At 42.5% G+C, this 17,552-nt stretch overlaps 1 protein-coding gene across 1 annotated transcript in view; it reads left to right on the top strand.

Annotated features, from left to right (window-relative positions):
• Nucleotides 1-409: 409 nt before the first annotated feature.
• Nucleotides 410-17,552, top strand: part of PCCA (propionyl-CoA carboxylase subunit alpha) — a 421,935-nt gene continuing 404,792 nt past the window's right edge. Inside the window, exon 1 of the mRNA XM_075590774.1 lies at nucleotides 410-703. Coding sequence (XP_075446889.1) covers nucleotides 650-703 — 54 coding nt within the window. The 5' untranslated portion in view covers nucleotides 410-649. The remainder of the gene's footprint in view (nucleotides 704-17,552) is intronic.

Genomic DNA, 17,552 nt, shown 5'->3' with positions numbered 1-17,552 from the left:
AACTACCATAGGCAATCAGGTAAGAGTCCTTGAAGTGCGCGCGGACGCAAGCGAGCGCACGTAGTGACGCCACCACCATGAGCTCGGCCTTAGTTGGTGCCACTTTCTTTGGTGCACCTGTATTCTGCACTGATGTAGCTATTTCCTTTTGCCAAATGTTGGAGTGTCTGAATGAAGAAGCTATCTTCAGATTGGTGATGACAATTCACTGCTATGAAAGGCTTGGGACAGTGTATTTGCTGGGCACTCCTCCGCTGTGCCCTGTGGATAGCAGCAGAAACGCACGCGCGCGCAGCAGCCCGGCTCCCATTGTCCCAGCAGCCCGGCTCCCATTGTCCCAGCAGCCCGGCTCCCATTGTCCCAGCAGCCCGGCTCCCATTGTCCCAGCAGCCCGGCTCCCATTGTCCCAGCAGCCCGGCTCCCATTGTCCCAGCAGCCCGGCTCCCATTGTCCCAGCAGCCCGGCTCCCATTGTCCCAGCAACCCGGCTCCCATTGTCCCAGCAGCCCGGCTCCTCACAGGGACATGGCGAGGGGAGTGGGCTGACGCGCCGCCTCTCTCACACCCGCTTGGCTGCACGTTATCTTGCTCCGCCCTGATCCCGCCCAAAACTACGGGGGAAAGGTTAGACCTGCCACTCACTAGCAACAATGGCGGCGCTCAGGGTACTCCCAGGTGTGCAGAGAGTGCTGCTAACATGGCAGGTGAGAGAGGCGCCAGCTTGATCTCTCCGTGCAGGAAGAGGCCGTTACCCTGTGCACAGGGAGGAGAGCGCGTGTTTGTTCTGTGGACGTTGAGTCGGTTGATCTTGATAGCTGCATTCACCTTGGTTGTCTGGGGGCAGTTTGCTGTCACGTTGTGAGTTTGACCTACCCAGTGTACGGTGCCTGACCAGGCACCTACTCAGCAGCCAGAGGGAGATTGGCTTCTGTCCTACCGGTCTGTTTTTTGTTTCCCACCCCAGTGCATCCTGGTTATTGTAGTTCTGGTTTTAAACTCGTTCAAAATGGCTATTAAACGTCATTGGTGAAAGTCTTTGCTCTTTATGAATGGGTCAGTGCTGTGCAGGAATGTGTGTGCAGTGGGAAAATGGTAAAGGTGACAAACATGCATTATTAGTAACTGATAGGAGGCAGTGTGACCGACTCAGGCACAGTATAGTGGTGCCATGCTGACACAAGGCAGGCAGCACTGAACTCATCTTGGTTTTAACGTAACCCTTTTAATGCCGGATGGACAAGCAACACATTCATTTGTAATGCGTTGCAGATCCACCTGGCAGCAAACAGGTTAAACATTGCGGAAAAGTGACCTATCAAAGCTGCGTCTGTGTAATGACCTCTATATTAAAACTATTCATAGGCTTGTTCTATAGTAGGCGCTGGTGCAGGCGCCCGGCGTTGCGCATGCACGTGGTGCTCGCGTTTCGTTTATATAGTTGTGTATGTATATATATATCATTTAAAGTGTATTGTGGGTTTTTAAAACTTTGAATAATTTTAAATAGTTGTAATTTTAATGGAAACATAGGAGCAAACCTAAGCGCAATTCAGCTAGTTTTTCTCAATCTGTATTGCAGCCTCACTGTGATTGGTTAAAGAGCGTGACGTGCAACGGCAGCAGCGCAAAAAGATTATTTTCAGGTCTTTCCCCCGATCTGCCAGCTCAACGCTCACTACTGTGCGCTCGCGGCCGAAATATAGAACGTCAGGCCTGGACACAGCCAATTCGAATTGACGCGCGCACACTATATTACACAACTTGGGCTGCGGCCAGGCATGCGTGGTGACGTCCCGCTCCCTGCTCGGCCGGGAGAGTTGTGGCCGGCTAGGTGTGCGCGGGGGGCGCGATTCAGGGTGTGTGGCCCTGATGTCACGGAGCTGGTTTGCCCTCAATGGGCGAACCGCTTGCGGACGACAAATTCAAATTTCTAGTGGCGACGGAGCGCTGGCCGCGGTTCAGCCAATGAGGGCGAACCAGCTGCATGATGTCATGGACACGCCCCCTCCATACCCTCCGTCGAATCGTGGCATGCCGCAGCTGACACTGGGGCCGTATCCTTATGGCGAATTGGGATTGAAATGAGGGAGCTTTTTTACGCTTCTATTTGGCTGACCTCATTGGGGAGAAATGAGCATATTGGTTTTTAAAACATACAGAACATCTACAAGCTCAAATTGAACCCCCAAAATACCCACGACATATATATAAGCATATAAGTTTCACAGAGGAGTGCTACTGAGCATGGCAATATGTATTTAAAACCAGAGACATAACATAAAACACAGACAAAGCTAAGTGCACATCCAGAAAAACCTATATACGGTACAGTGCCTAAATATACATGTATAAATAACTAATAAATAAAATGGTCTTTTAGTTTAACATTTTGGCCAAATTGTTGTAAGCCCTTGAGCCAAACTTCACGGCAGACCACGTTTCAAGGGTCCCTACACTAATATAAATTCTTAATAACCTGTGCATTGCCAGGAAGAATGATTTATAATAAATCTGTCAATATAAGTGGCAAAAGTTTTCCTTTTTTTTCCTTTTTTATCTACCCTCCCCTTCCAGTGTTTGTGTTGAATGTACTTTCATGTTTTATCCCTAGTAGTCACTTTGTATACACAGGTATTAGTGTTTTCTATGTGGACATTTATTTGTGTGCAATCATCACCCTTGTGGTCTGGTATTCCGGGTAGTGCAGCAGTGTTTTTTTTCTATATATATATATATATATATATATATATATATATATATATATATATATATATATATATATATATATATATATATATATATATATATATATATATATATATATATATATATATCTCTGCATGCAGTGTGATTGTGACAAATCTATTACAGAGTGCTTTTCCTGGTAATGTACAGGTTAATAAAAGCTTCAATCAGACTTAGAACTTTTGCCACTTATATTGACAGATTTATTATAAATCATTCTGCCTGGCAATGCACAGGTTATTAAGAATTTATATTAGTGTAGGGACCCTTGAAACGTGGTCTGCCGTGAAGTTTGGCTCAAGGGCTTACAACAATTTGGCCAAAATGTTAAACTAAAAGACCATTTTATTTATTAGTTATTTATACATGTATATTTAGGCACTGTACCGTATATAAGTTTTTCTGGATGTGCACTGAGCTTTGTCTGTGTTTTATGTTATGTCTCTGGTTTTAAATACATATTGGTTTTTAAGCTCAGAATGTATTTGCCACTGTGGATGAGTGTTTCACACGGGGTCTTAAACTTTTTATTTCAGTAAATTAAATTTCACACACAACTATTTACTGTCAAACACAAAGTTTTGCAACCATAAACAATTTTTTTTTTTTTTTAAGGGTTGACAGGGAACTTCATTAGTAGACTAAGTGTTTAGTATCATTAAAGCAGCATTCAATCAATGTCCTACAGGTGTGTGTTTTTAAAAAAAAATAAATCAGTTCTGTACTATGAGAAAATACTTGGAGTATTTAAAAATATATATATGTTTTTAAAGACATTTTTAATGTTTCTAATGTAGGAAGCATTTCTAAAGTGACAGCTCCCTTCCCCTTCTGATAGGCTCTGGCTATTGAGCCCCGCCCTCTCTCTCTAGCAGTGCACCAATTATATCTAGTAACTGCCCTGTCTATAATATTCCAGGACTACATTGCCCAGAATGCTGTGCATTCATTGAATTAAATAACCTGGAGCAAGCGATCGATTACAGGGGAACGGATCGATCTGCAGCTTAGCTAATCACTTGTCAGTGTGCAGATTTGTGTTGATCCACATATTGATAGGGGAATTTTTTTTTTTTTTTAAATAAATATCTATATCTATCAGCTTGAACTGCAGCTTTAAGGGTACACCTTTCCAGTAGTTGTATTGCTCCCTGAGAAATGGTCATATATTACAATTGGTTTACATTAACTGTTAAAGTAGTATTCTAATTCTGTGGGGGAAGTGCTCTGTCCTTGTGATGAGACACAAACATCTTAACAGTATATTCACATTGCTTGTAATGGATTGAGAAGCGCGTCTTAGAACGTCTTAAATAGACCCTTCAACATTTCTCATATAAACATAGTTTATACCACTGTAGTTCCTCTACTCACGCTGGATGGAGATACAATTCTAGAGAATTGCACTAGATTTACCAAAGGAAAATACCACCTGCTTTCAGTGGGATTTTACTTTGATAAATCTGGCTGCAATATACATGTAATGTGCGGCCTTTTTGACGAATTAATGGCGGCCTATGCGACCCTTGACGTATATCATGCTTCCTATCACTGACATAGTGGGACAAGCCGTTTCAAAATAAACCGCAAAAGAACACCTAATTGTTGCCTTAATGCCACACTGGGTGATACATTTATATTGGTCCAGAGGAATCATAACAAAAATGAACCAGTGCAGGATTTTGCCATTGGTTTCAGAAGAAAAAAAAAATGGAAGGTCCTTCCTAACTATCAACTTGCAGCCATCTCTCCCAGCATCAAATACCTGCTTTAGACCATACCATTTTGACATTTCTTTTTCTTCTTAAAAGATCCAATGTATCTGTCATTAGATCCATGTGAATCAAATTTCCTAAATGTTCTACCCTTAATGTAAACAATTCTATCTTTAGAGAAGGTGGAATTCCTTTCTCGAGTCTAAGTAGATGGCCGCATGCTAATTTTAGAGTAATCTGAGTGAAAAGTCCCCTTTGCATAACACATTTGTATTACCCCAACCTTGATATATTTGGTTTTGACATATCCCTCTATAAATAATTCTATTTCCCAGACTAGGTGTTCCACGTTGCATAGATTTCTCACACAGCTTCCACTTATTTTATAAACTTGATGACGCGTCCTCACTTTTTCCAGTTGCAGGATATGTGTTTTAGTAATATGAGACATGGAGTGTTTACACGGCACTACCATATTTTATTAGATCGATGTACCTTGCGCACCTCCTCAAGGAATCTAATGAAGATGACATTTCATCAGTCATGAAGCCATAATGTATATCAGTGGTTCCCAACTTTTTTTACATTGTGCAGCCCCGGTTAGAAAATATTTGTTCTGCTCACCCCTAATGAATAAATCTTATTGCCTATTCATCAGAGTATTGCTAACAAAAGTGTTTGACTGATTGCAGGCAGTATAGTGTCCAAAGCTTGCAGGGGGAACTCACACTTAATAAGGCCCCAAACTGCACCACTGTGTGTGCAGACAGCATGAGGGCATAGCTGTCAATTACTGCCGGAGCTTCCAAAGTCACCCCCCACAATGCCTTGCTGTTGGGGATAACAAGCATTGTGGGGCGAAACTTTGAAAGCACCTGGTGTAATTGACCGCTACAGTGGCTTGCAGAAGTATTCACCCCTACCTATAATGTCACTAGTTGTTGTATTACAAATAATGTATGTATGTATTTTTTATTTTTTAAACAAACTTTGGGTTTTTCTTATTCTAAGTTATGAAGCTGTAGTGGTTAAACCTTAACACAGTTATATAACAAGGAGGTTAAATGTCAGCAAAGGGGGAACAAAACAGGTGTCATTTATTAGTTATAACCAAAAAAGAAGGGCCATACCGCTCAGCCTAATACTAACAGTAATCAAAATAGAAACAGGGTGCTATAGGAAAACTAACACTTATTAACAGGGCGGGTCCCAGAAGAACCCAAAAAAGTTCCTATATCTAGCACTGACTGTGTAAAAATGGTAGATGAGTAATTACTCAATGGGATGTGAATATCCCCAGCAAGTAGGTGAGGCTAACCATCAGCGAATTTTTTATATATATATATATACAGGCATACCCCGCTTTAAGTACACTCACTTTAAGTACACTCGCGAGTAAGTACATATCGCCCAATAGGCAAACGGCAGCTCACGCATGCGCCTGTCAGCACGTCCTGAACAGCAATACCGGCTCCCTACCTGTACCGAAGCTGTGCGCAAGCGGGGAGACTATAGAGCCTGTTACAAATGCGTTATTTATATCAGTTATGCACATATATGATGATTGCTGTACAGTACATGCATCGATAAGTGGGAAAAAGGTAGTGCTTCACTTTAAGTACATTTTCGCTTTACATACATGCTCCGGTCCCATTGCGTACATTAATGCGGGGTATGCCTGTATATATATATATATATATATATATATATATATATATATATATATATATATATATATATATATATATATATATATATATATATATATATATATATATATATATATATATATATATATATATATATATATATATATATATATATATATATATATTCACACTTATTAAGGTTATGGTGGATAAAAAAGTGACAAAAACCCTCCACCCTCCACAGTAAAGCATATAGCAAATACAGCTAAACCCCGTTATAACGCGGGTCTCGGGGTCCACCCCGAGACCACCGCGTTACTAACGGGGTCGCGAGAAAAAAAAATGGCCGCCGCGCTTTAGCGCATATTCATCCCGCGGGACAGGAGATGGGAGCGGGCATGTCCCTCCGCTCCCCGCTTCCCCCTGTCACCGCGGGACAGGCCGCGGGGCAGGAGATGGGAGCGGGGATGTCCCTCCTGTCCCCGCTTCCCCCTGTCACCGCGGGACAGGCCGCGGGGCAGGAGATGGGAGCGGGGATGTCCCTCCTGTCCCCGCTTCCCCCTGTCACCGCGGGAACTGGCAGGCAACATCCACTCCTCACGAGCCGCACGGCGCATGCGCATGCGCACGGCGAACGTGAGGGGTGCCTGCATAAGTGTGCTGCTTTTGGAGACAGGTAAGCAGTCTCCGGAAGACCGCTAACCCCTCCCCCCCCCGCCGCAGCACAGGGCCCTCGCGTGTGTGTAAGTGTCTGTGAGTGTGTGTAAGTGTCTGAGTGTGTGTGTAAGTAAGTGTAAGCGCCGGAGCGGGAGGTGGGAGGTTTGACAGGGAGGGGGGGCGTGGCTTGAGCGGAGGGACCCGCTACTCTCCCCCCCCTCCCTCCACGGACTGCAGGAGGGAGCTGCTACTCTCCCCCCCCCCCTCCCTACACGGACTGCAGGAGGGAGCTGCTACTCTCCCCCCCCTCCCCGGACTGCAGGAGGGACCAGGTATGTAGAACTTAAGCATGGTAAAAAGGCCTCGCTTTAATATGCTAACACTATGTGCAACGTGTGGGGTATTTAACAACAAATGACAATCTTGCTGACATGTAATCTATCTTTGGTACAGAAATCTGCCTAGCCTCATTGCCAAGATGATCATCTTCATCTTTTGGTAACACAAGTGCTGTTCATTTCTATGGGTCCCTCCCTCCACTGGCTGCAGGAGGGACCCGCTACTCTCCCCCCCCCTCCCTCCACGGACTCGGGCTGGAGCACTCATACATACACACACACACACACACAGGCACTCACGCACTCACGCACTCACGCACTCATACACACACACGCGCGCACACACATGCAGGCACTCACGCACTCACACACACACACAGACAGGCACTCGCACTCACACACACAGACCGCTAACCCCCCCCCCCGCCGCAGTACAGGGCCCGCCGTAGCCGCAGCGCAGCGCAGGGCCCCGCCACCCCCCCAACCCCCACAGCACAATGACTTCCCACCCCCTTAACTTTGTGAAACAAAAGTCACAAGACAGGCAAAATACATCTGTTAAAGTGCAGTTGTCTGTTTATTTCTATATAATAATTGTGTGCAGTGTGCAGTGTGTGTGCAGTGTGTCAGTGTGTGCAGTGTGAGCAATGAGCAGTGTGTGTGCAGTGTGTCAGTGTGAGCAATGAGCAGTGTGTGTGCAGTGTGTCAGTGTGTGCAGTGTCCGCAATGAGCAGTGTGTGTGCAGTGTGCAGTGTGTCCAATGAGCAGTGTGTGTGCAGTGTGCAGTGTGTGTGTGTAGTGTGTCCAATGAGCAGTGTGTGTGCAGTGTGTCAGTGTGTGTGCAGTGTGTCAGTGTGTGCAGTGTGAGCAATGAGCAGTGTGCAGTGTGTGTGTAGTGTGCAGTGTGCGTGCAGTGTGTGTGCAGTGTGTCAGTGTGTGCAGTGTGAGCAATGAGCAGTGTGCAGTGCAGTGTGTGCAGTGTGTCAGTGTGAGCAATGTGCAGTGTGTGTGCAGTGTGTGTGCAGTGTGCAGTGTGTGTGCAGTGTGTCCAATGAGCAGTGTGTGTGCAGTGTGCAGTGTGTGTGCAGTGTGTCCAATGAGCAGTGTGTGTGCAGTGTGTCAGTGTGTGTGCAGTGTGTCAGTGTGTGCAGTGTGAGCAATGAGCAGTGTGCGTGCAGTGTGCGTGCAGTGTGCGTGCAGTGTGTGTGCAGTGTGTCAGTGTGTGCAGTGTGAGCAATGAGCAGTGTGTGTGCAGTGTGCAGTGTGCAGTGCAGTGTGTGCAGTGTGTCAGTGTGAGCAATGTGCAGTGTGTGTGCAGTGTGCAGTGTGTGTGCAGTGTGTGTGCAGTGTGTCAGTGTGTGCAGTGTGAGCAATGAGCAGTGTGTGTGCAGTGTGTCAGTGTGAGCAATGAGCAGTGTGTGTGCAGTGTGGCAGTGTGAGCAATGAGCAGTGTGTGTGCAGTGTGCAAAAAAAAAATGTAAAAAAAATTTTTTTTTTAAAAATGTTTTTTTTTTTTTTTTTTTTTTTTTTAAAAAACGGGAGCCACGGGAAAACCGCGTTATAACCGAATCGCGGTATAACGAGGCGCGTTATAACGGGGTTTAGCTGTATATATATATATATATATATATATATATTTACAGTGGTTGACAAATCACCAAAAAATGTACTCGCCACACAAAAAAAATGTACTCGCCACCTAGTACCAAACGTGTGCTGCTTGGGCCAATATTTACATATATATATATATATATATATATAACACACAACAAAAAGAAAAAATGGCGCCAACCTAAACCACTAAATGAATAAAAATGATTCCTGCGTCTGGCTGGCTGAGTTTTACTCAAAAATGCTTTTTATTAAGCTGTGTTTGTGAGTGTGCATTTTTAAATCCTTGACTCCATAAATATATTGTTATACCTTTTTACGCTATGAGTGCGCCTGTTTTTTCTGTGTGTATATATATATATATATATATATATATATATATGTGGTTGACAAATCACCAAAAAATCTAGTCGCCACCTAGTACCAAACGTGTGCTGCTTGGCCAATATTTACTCGCCCGGGGGTTAAATCCACTCGCCCGGGGCGAGCAAATGTATAGGTTTGTCGAACACTATATATATATATATATATTATATATAATCAAAAAATAAATAGATGATACCGTTCTGTGGCTAACGAAATGCTTTTATTTGTGCGAGCTTTCGAGATACACTGATCTCTTCTTCCGGCGATGTTACAATGAATGAAGCAGTGTATCTCGAAAGCTCGCACAAATAAAAGCATTTCGTTAGCCACAGAACGGTATCATCTATTTATTTTTTGATTATTGAAGCTCGGCTAACACGGTACTGATACCTCTACATGAATATATATATATATATTCCACATAGGACTAAAAGAGAAAAAACCCATTAACTTTTAATCAACATAGAAATTTATTTTTTTAAAAAAAGCTTGACACCTACAGATATTTAAAAATCATTTTTAAAGTTATTAAGTGAACATGGTGAGCGGAGACTTGGGAGGGGTTGATTTCCTCTTGTTTCTCTGTTGCCTGATGTCCCTGTGTGTTCAGCAAGTGCTTGGACAGCAAGACAGCCCTTCTCTCCCCATTATATTTATTGGCTCTCTGAGGACAAGGTGGTCTATGGTTAAAAAAAAAACCACAATTGACAACACTGTCGTCGTCCCCTCAGTCACATTATTGCGTTTGGTACAGTTTGATTTTTGAAATTTTATTTAAGGAAAGTAATTGGTTTGTAACATGATTTACAAAATGTTGTTGTTTTTGTTTTTTTTGTTTTTTTTTCAATTTAAACCAGCTATGTGGCATTTCACATTTCATTGAAAGACCAGTGCTTTTATCAAAAGGCCTCTCCATATCCAGGACCAGGCGACAATAGTGACCAGTTGCTCCTATGATGGTACCATATAATGGTTGTTTATTTGTACAAGCTAGAGGCTATTGATTTAACATTTATGTGAAACTACAGCAACACTGCTCAAATCACATCTTGGGAACCCCTGCCCTTAATTTACAAGTAAGCAATACATTGGTAACACAGGTTTACATAGCTAGTGTATACATGGTATGTTTATTGGATATCACAGAAGCTGTGTGGTTACTATTCCCGTAGAATCGGGATTGGCATCACCTGGTCTAAGAATTTTGCAACAATGGCTATAGCACAATACAAAGGCGTTTGACTGCTGTATCATGGCAAAATTGACGCAAATCACATCATTTTCATCTTGTCTCTGCGTTAATGTACCAAGATTTGTGCAGCTTGCAATTTGGGGTGTGTCAGTAGTAGCAGATAGGGAAGAGTTGCATGACTATTATTTATTTATTTATAAAATATTTTACCAGGAAGTAATACATTGAGAGTTACCTCTCGTTTTCAAGTATGTCCTGGGCACAGAGTTAAGACAATACAAGGTTACAAATACAGTTACATAAATGAACAGGGTATACATTTATATACAAGACATTGCATGCACAGTTAAAGAAAATATATATTATGGGCGTATGCAACAGTTACAGACCAGATTAAAATGTGTGACAGCCTTAGATTTGAAAGAACTTAAACTGGTGGTGGATGTGAGAGTCTCCGGTAGGTTATTCCAGTTTTGGGGTGCACGGTAAGAGAAGGAGGAACGTCCAGATACTTTGTTGATCATGACATGTAGCAAACTTTCTCTGTGCGTTACTTTTGTGTCTTGTATTTGCATCAAACATCTGCTAGGTCTGAGGTGGCGTAAACTTTTCTAGCAAACTATCAGGGGTAAGAAACTCTAACATTTGAAGCAAGCACTAGCAGAAAATGAAGCAAACCTGACATTTCATTTGCATCTGAGTTTTTCAGTTAAACCTTTTTAACAAAAAAAAAAATCTGTGTGTGCTGTGCACGCGCATAGTAAGTGAAACTTCTTTGTGTGTTGTCAGCAACAGATAAAGTAACAATAATATTATTACTGCTTAGAGCATGAGTAAATTTGATTGGCAGGGTCATGTTTATTGGCAGCAGTACCAGCATCATGGATGTTGAGCGGGGGGTGGGAGGAATAGGCACATAATTCAGGGGCGGTGTTCGGTACATCACTGGGGTGTGCGTGCGTGCGTCAGAGGGCGTTTGCGCGTGCGTCAGAGTGGGTGTGTTTGTGTGTGTCTGTCAGTGTATGTGTTGTCTGTGTGTGTGTGTGTGTGTGTGTGTACACACCGTATGTCTGTCTGTGTCCTGCCCCCTCTCTCCTGACTCCCCCCACCCCCGGCGGAGCTGCGGACCCGGGGGGCTCAGTCTGAGTCTTCTCAGCAGACCTCCCACCCCCCCGGCGGTGCGCTCAAACTCCCCCCCCCTCCCCCGGCGGCGCTAAGCTGTTTCAGGTGCTAAGTACCATCTTACAGGTTAGAGCAGCTGTCTGCATGGATTGCCATTTAAAAAAAAAATGTATTGCTTCTTACCTTTTCCAAAGCGATTTTTTTATTTTTTAAATCTGATGCTTGTCAGGAGATGTTTGAAATATTAAGTGTCTGGGAATGTAAAATGAATCTCCCTTGGTCCTAGTGCAGTCCAAAGGTTACCATGGTAACCACCAAAGCTAGCGATCAATCATGATTTGTAACACTATGGGTAGGGGGCAAGATACATTTTATATGAAGTCTCCCAGGGGGGAGGGAGGAGCAGGAGGAGGAGAAGAAGAAGAAGAAGAAGAAGAAGAAGAAGAGAGTCTGCTTTTTATAATGGCAAAAATTGACCGAATTTGGAGAAAAAAAACATTTCGATTGTGCCTCCCACTACCGGGTAGTAAGTGCGTCTCAATATTATTCATGGTTTCTCTAGTGATTGGAAGCTAAAAATGGACACACCCACTGGCTGCTTATTTGCATGTCACTACCCAGAATCCTTGTCTGCAGCTTAAACACGTGGCAATGTGGTGAATGAGGCAGCTTTGGGGACCTGTGGAAGACATTCAGGTGCACTCATGGGTTTTGTATCTTTATTATACTTTTTTTATTCTTTACTGCAACCAGTACATCTAAATAATAACCCCCCCTCCACCCCATGCGAGCATGAAATTCAAACAAAAGATCATCCCTATTCTCAGAATTGAATTGTTTTCCCCCTTTCACAGTGACCTCGCGTGTAAATGTTCCTTCTGCACCATAAGTATTCAATTACAATGGGCATGACCGGTATATAAAAAAAACCTGTTTCATTAAATGTAGCAGACAGGTGTAAATAACAAGAATGGCATACAGGTGACAGCACTGAAACCGTCACTTATTTCATAAAAATGTACTTTGTGTAGCCAATGGTAATGTCGGAAGTCTATTTGTATGACTGCAGATCTCCATTTTAGTTCCCTTTTTTTGGCTATCTGCAGCTTTTCATAGTCAAAGCAGTTAGCCTTTAACTTGTATTACCTCAGTTGTTGGGTTACAGAGGGCAATTAATCAGGTGAGAGGTGAAAGTGACTTTGTTTTTACTGCCGTTTTACATTGGCACAACATCACTGCCTGCATGTGTAAATGAAAAATGTGCAACTGGAGTTACTTTTTGTATTGAAGTCAAATTTTGCTAAATCACCCATGTATGTTTTGTAGAGTTTTCATTGGCGCCCTACTCTGGATTCCTTCATGTTTTACTCCCGAGCTGCAGAAGTTTTTGCCCTTGACCTGCTACTCTGTGTGTAATGTGAAACCTCCAACTGTGGGATATAGGCCACTAGCTCCAAAAGTTGACAGAAGTGTCCTATTTGCTGACTTAAGAGTTTGATGAGCCAACAAATCCAATGCTGAGGGGTTTTGCTCATTGCTAGGCTTTTTTCTAAGCTCCAAGTCAAAGTTGAAATATTTTAATGGATTAATTTCCAGTGTCTAAATCAAGAGCTGTCGCAGTATAAAGCGTATTTGTTTTTATGAGCCTTCGGTTACACAAAGAATCTGCAACTGTACCAGGGAGTCTAAAACGTTGCTGTGTTTCTGCACAGATGAGTCGGCTTTTCAAACTTGACCTATATTAAATGCATGTTTAATTGTTTCTCAAATGTAATTCAATTTTAAAAGTGCAGCAATTATCCCTTTACTTTGAGTTGAAGGTGCTTCCCTAAAATAGAGCCAAGGATCTAGGAGTGAAGTGTTGGACGTAACAAGTAAGACTCGTGGAACCTGGTAGGAAAATGTATACATGGTAAATATAGAGTATACAGTTGTGCCTCTTGTGAGTTGCAGGAAAACAGATTAGAGGAGGTGCATAGTTTGTGTCCTTACATCAAGCAGAAGCATGGGATTCCGATATCTGTGTTGAAATGTACGAGACAAACTCCTATTTCAAGCAGCAATGCCATCTGGGTTACTAGGTTTTTGAAAAGCTTAACAATCACAACACTTTGACTCCCGGAGGTGAGAAGTGTCGGTGTCTGAAATTGTCATCCTTTGGGGTGCTTGTGAGCTGCTGTCTCTCTGCCAGGCTGTCAATAGACGCTGGTTTGTAGGCTCTCATTGACAGCTGGACTAGGAGGGGGAAGGAGTCGGCGTTGAGATGGTGCTTCTTGCAGGATGATCATTTTGTACAGTGGCAAGCACAGGGGTGCCACAATTTTCATTGTCTTTAAGACTGCTTCCGACAGCCACTTATCTAAAGTGTCTGACTTGGTTGCCCTGCTGCTTTAATGAGTCCCATCCTCACTGTGTTAAAGAATGTAATGTAAATGTCTCATCTATATATGTGTTAAGCTGGATCAACTTCTGAGTGAAATCTGCACAGGTAGAAATGCTTAAAAGAATGGGTTGAGAAAAGGAAACGTTATATAGATAAAAAAAAATTGGGGAGGAGGAGGGGTTTACGCAGGGAAACTAAGCTAGTAACGTTTATCAAGTGTGTGTTTATTCACTCCTTTTGAGCATAGTATAATGCTGCATGCAAAGCTGAACCTTCACTCGATGTCAGATCTTATATACACAAGAAAGGCAAGGCCTAATGTAAAACAAGTTGTTTATCTAAAAGCTGCAGACCAAGCAATATCCTACGTGTTGTTGTTATTATTATTTTTCTTAAAATCAGTTATCTACTATGAGAAAATACTTGTAGCATTTCTTCTTTCTCCTTTTTTTTTTTTAGATATTTTTTTTAAAAATATTTTCTTTTTTATAAACTTACATTAAAAATGTATTATAATGTAACAAGCATTTTTTTTGTTTCTTTACAAAGTCACATCCCCTTCCTCTTCTGAAACCGGTTCTGGCACACCCCTTTTTGAGCCCTCTAGCAGTGTACCTATTGTATTGGGATCCTGACTTGTCCCTGTCCAGCTTTTTTTTTTCTTTTGTGGATGTTCAGTTAGAGTTTTTAGTTGTCTACTACTTTATTTGGTCTGTCTGAAAGACTGCAAGCCCAGAAGCACTGCAATGGTGGCAGATCTTCCAGAAGTCATGTCCCACACAATGATTTCCATCGCACATTGCAAGGCATTGTGGGGCACAGCTTTAGGAAGCAGAGTGGTGCTTGACATCTTTGCCAGCAAAAGCGTTTTTTTTTTTTTTTGCACTTCCACTTTCCCATGTTAATTACCTTTAGGTTTTTACTTAGCCATGCAAAAACTTTCCACTGTGCAAAGGTAAAATAAGTCATAGCACTCCAACTCTACCTCAACTCAATGAAGGACTCTTAGAAGTCCTATGATATGTGAGAGAAGAGAAGCACAAGGACAAACATGGTGTATTAAAGTTTTTTTACTATTAAAAACAAACGTTGAGCAGTAATGCTCTCACAGAAGGGAAGTTCTTTTAAGCATATCGCCCAGGTCTCTAGGTTTCGGCGCTGGTCGAAGTCCCTCAGCTCAGTGTCCTCCACGACTCTCCGCCAGTATCAGAACAGCTGAGATGGCTGCTGGTCGCCGTAGACTGTCTCCGTACTCACTGTCTCACTCAGCGGAGGGGGTGCCCTTAATCGGGCCCACAAATGGGGACAAAAAGAGCTCCCAAAATAACTTTGAAAAAAGTCCCCCTCTCAAACTCAAGAAGCCAGCTCAATACTGAACGGCACAAACTGAACAGATCTGCAGCCAGTGTGGTCCTGCAAGGATCAGATGTCCCACTAAGCCCTATGCTTTTCGTGGAGCCGGTCCACTTCATCAGGGGTATCTAAGTGCAGGACCTTTAGCAACATGTGAATCAAAATCCAGACAATAACAGTTTTATACAGAGCGTAAGGAATGTAAAAAAAAAATCACCTCAGGGGTATCTTTTATACAGGAGTATAATGAACAGTGGGTAAAAGGACTAACCTTTCAGGCTCAAATTATTTAATGTACAACAGCCATTTTCTGGTTTTATAGTCAAGAGAAACCCTTGAGTACATCTGCCATCTGTTGCAGTCTCCCACACATTATAAAGTGTATACATTCAAGATATGAATGCACTAAGGAAGCTATACCAACGCTCGCAGCTTCAGGAGTGAACCAAATAACAGTACTATATTCAAAGGCAAAACTTCCTTTTGCATTTATTGCACCAGTTTTATAACCAACAGACTGATTATATATAACAGGAACAGGTGATGTGTGGTTAAGCTCGTCTCAGACCAGGAAGCCGACCCGTAGGGCTGAGGTGGGATGTGGGGGCTGAGTCCTGATTTGAGGGAATAATCTGGGTCACAAGCCAAGGTCAGGACAGGGGGCAGCAGCATAGTCACTGTTCAGGGCAGACGGAAGGCAAGGCGAAGTCCAATTCCAGGCAAGGGTCGAAGCAGAATGTAAACTGGGTCCAGGCACACACAGAATTGGACACCTTGCTCGGGTACTGTCTGAATGGAATAGAAATGCCTAGCCTAGGTGTAGCCAATCTCATCCTCCATCTTGGTATGAGGTGAGGGAAGCCAATTCCTGTATTTGGAGTTGTGGGCGAAATGCAGCCGCTTCCTGGTTCCGGCCATCTTGGTAGAGGCGAAGGAAGTGAGCACAGATGTCGTCTATTATGGTAGATTCAAAGCAAGCGTCTCATGAATGTGCCGGCGCTGAAGGGACGGCCGTGATGGCGGAACCTGACACTACTGTATGTTCCCTGAATTATCATATGATCTATAAAGCTAATTATGTGCAAAAACATTTGTAGCCTAACAATGTGTTCTCTTCCAGTAGTGTGACATAATTACTGAAATAGGGCTGTTTTTCCCCCAGTTTCTGGATAGAGATAACGCTAAGATTAGGTATAATTTAATAGACCTAACATTAAGTCACCACTAATGGATTTTAGTGGATATGCGATGTTATGATAACGCCTCATTTGCATGTCACCACTAGTTAACGCTATGCTCTTTACGAGGAAAAAATATAGCTTAACAATAGGTTGTTAAATTAAAGTAGGGGAAGTTAAATAAAAAAATATAGCTTTGAGGAAGCTGCCCCATTAAGGCTGGGGAGGGTGAAGTTACGAAATTAATTATTTTTTCATTACACTGCAATATTGCCAAAGTCAATGGGAGTTTCTATTCTATAGTGCCTCAATCGGTACGATCACAGTTTAATGAATAACCCCCAAAGTGTGCATTCATAGTGACAGGGATTAACTTAATTTGTTAGATATCGTTTTCTTTTGTCTCATATTGACCTAGGTAATAAACTGCAGAACGCAATCGAGTTTAGTGATCATACAAAACTAATGGTAAAATATGAAGCACTTCACTCATTTCTTTTCCTATGAGGCACACGTCCGTTATTGTGAGTAAAAAAAGTGACACAACCCCTCCACCGTACAGAGTACAGTAATGATAATAATATGCAAATGTTATGCTCTCGCAAAATAACAGGTGTTTTAACACCCTTCGTGTAATTAAACTATCTCTCGATGTAATCTTTATCTTTCTAAATTAGTGGTTTCCAATCTCTTTTTTTGGTTATGGAACCCTATGTGAAATTCTGCAGAACCCCAACCCTCTCTAATAGTCTGAGATCTGATGCATTTTAAGGAACCCCAGCCCCCTCTAATAGTGAGCCTGAGATATGATACATTATAAACAATCCCCAGCCCTCTCTAATAGCGCAACAGAGATCAGATGCATTGTAAGGAACCCCAACCCTCTTTAATAGCGAGTCTGAGATCAGATGCATTGTTAGGAACCCCCAAACATCTCTAATAGCGTGTCTAAGATCAGATGTATTGTACATTCTTCTGTATTTGGTACAATTTTCAAATGACCTGAAAATTGCAAGGAACCCAAGGGTTCCCAGGAATCGTTGTTGAAAACATTGGTGCAGAGGATTTGAGTTGGCTAAAAGTAATTTGCATTAGTATTTTTAAACCATTTCTTTTTGGTTAACAGTTGCCTTATGTGTCATATGTTTGTACACCTGAAAATAAACAATTAGAAAAATTTGTGCATGGAATCTTCCTTTTAGAAAGGATGTATTTCCAATATATATAATCTCCTACAAGACATG

Source organism: Ascaphus truei, chromosome 3 (genome assembly GCF_040206685.1).
Source record: "Ascaphus truei isolate aAscTru1 chromosome 3, aAscTru1.hap1, whole genome shotgun sequence".
Taxonomy (NCBI): Eukaryota; Metazoa; Chordata; class Amphibia; order Anura; family Ascaphidae; genus Ascaphus; species Ascaphus truei.
The sequence above is the reverse complement of the archived record's forward strand: the minus strand, read 5'-3'. Positions and strand labels throughout refer to the sequence as shown.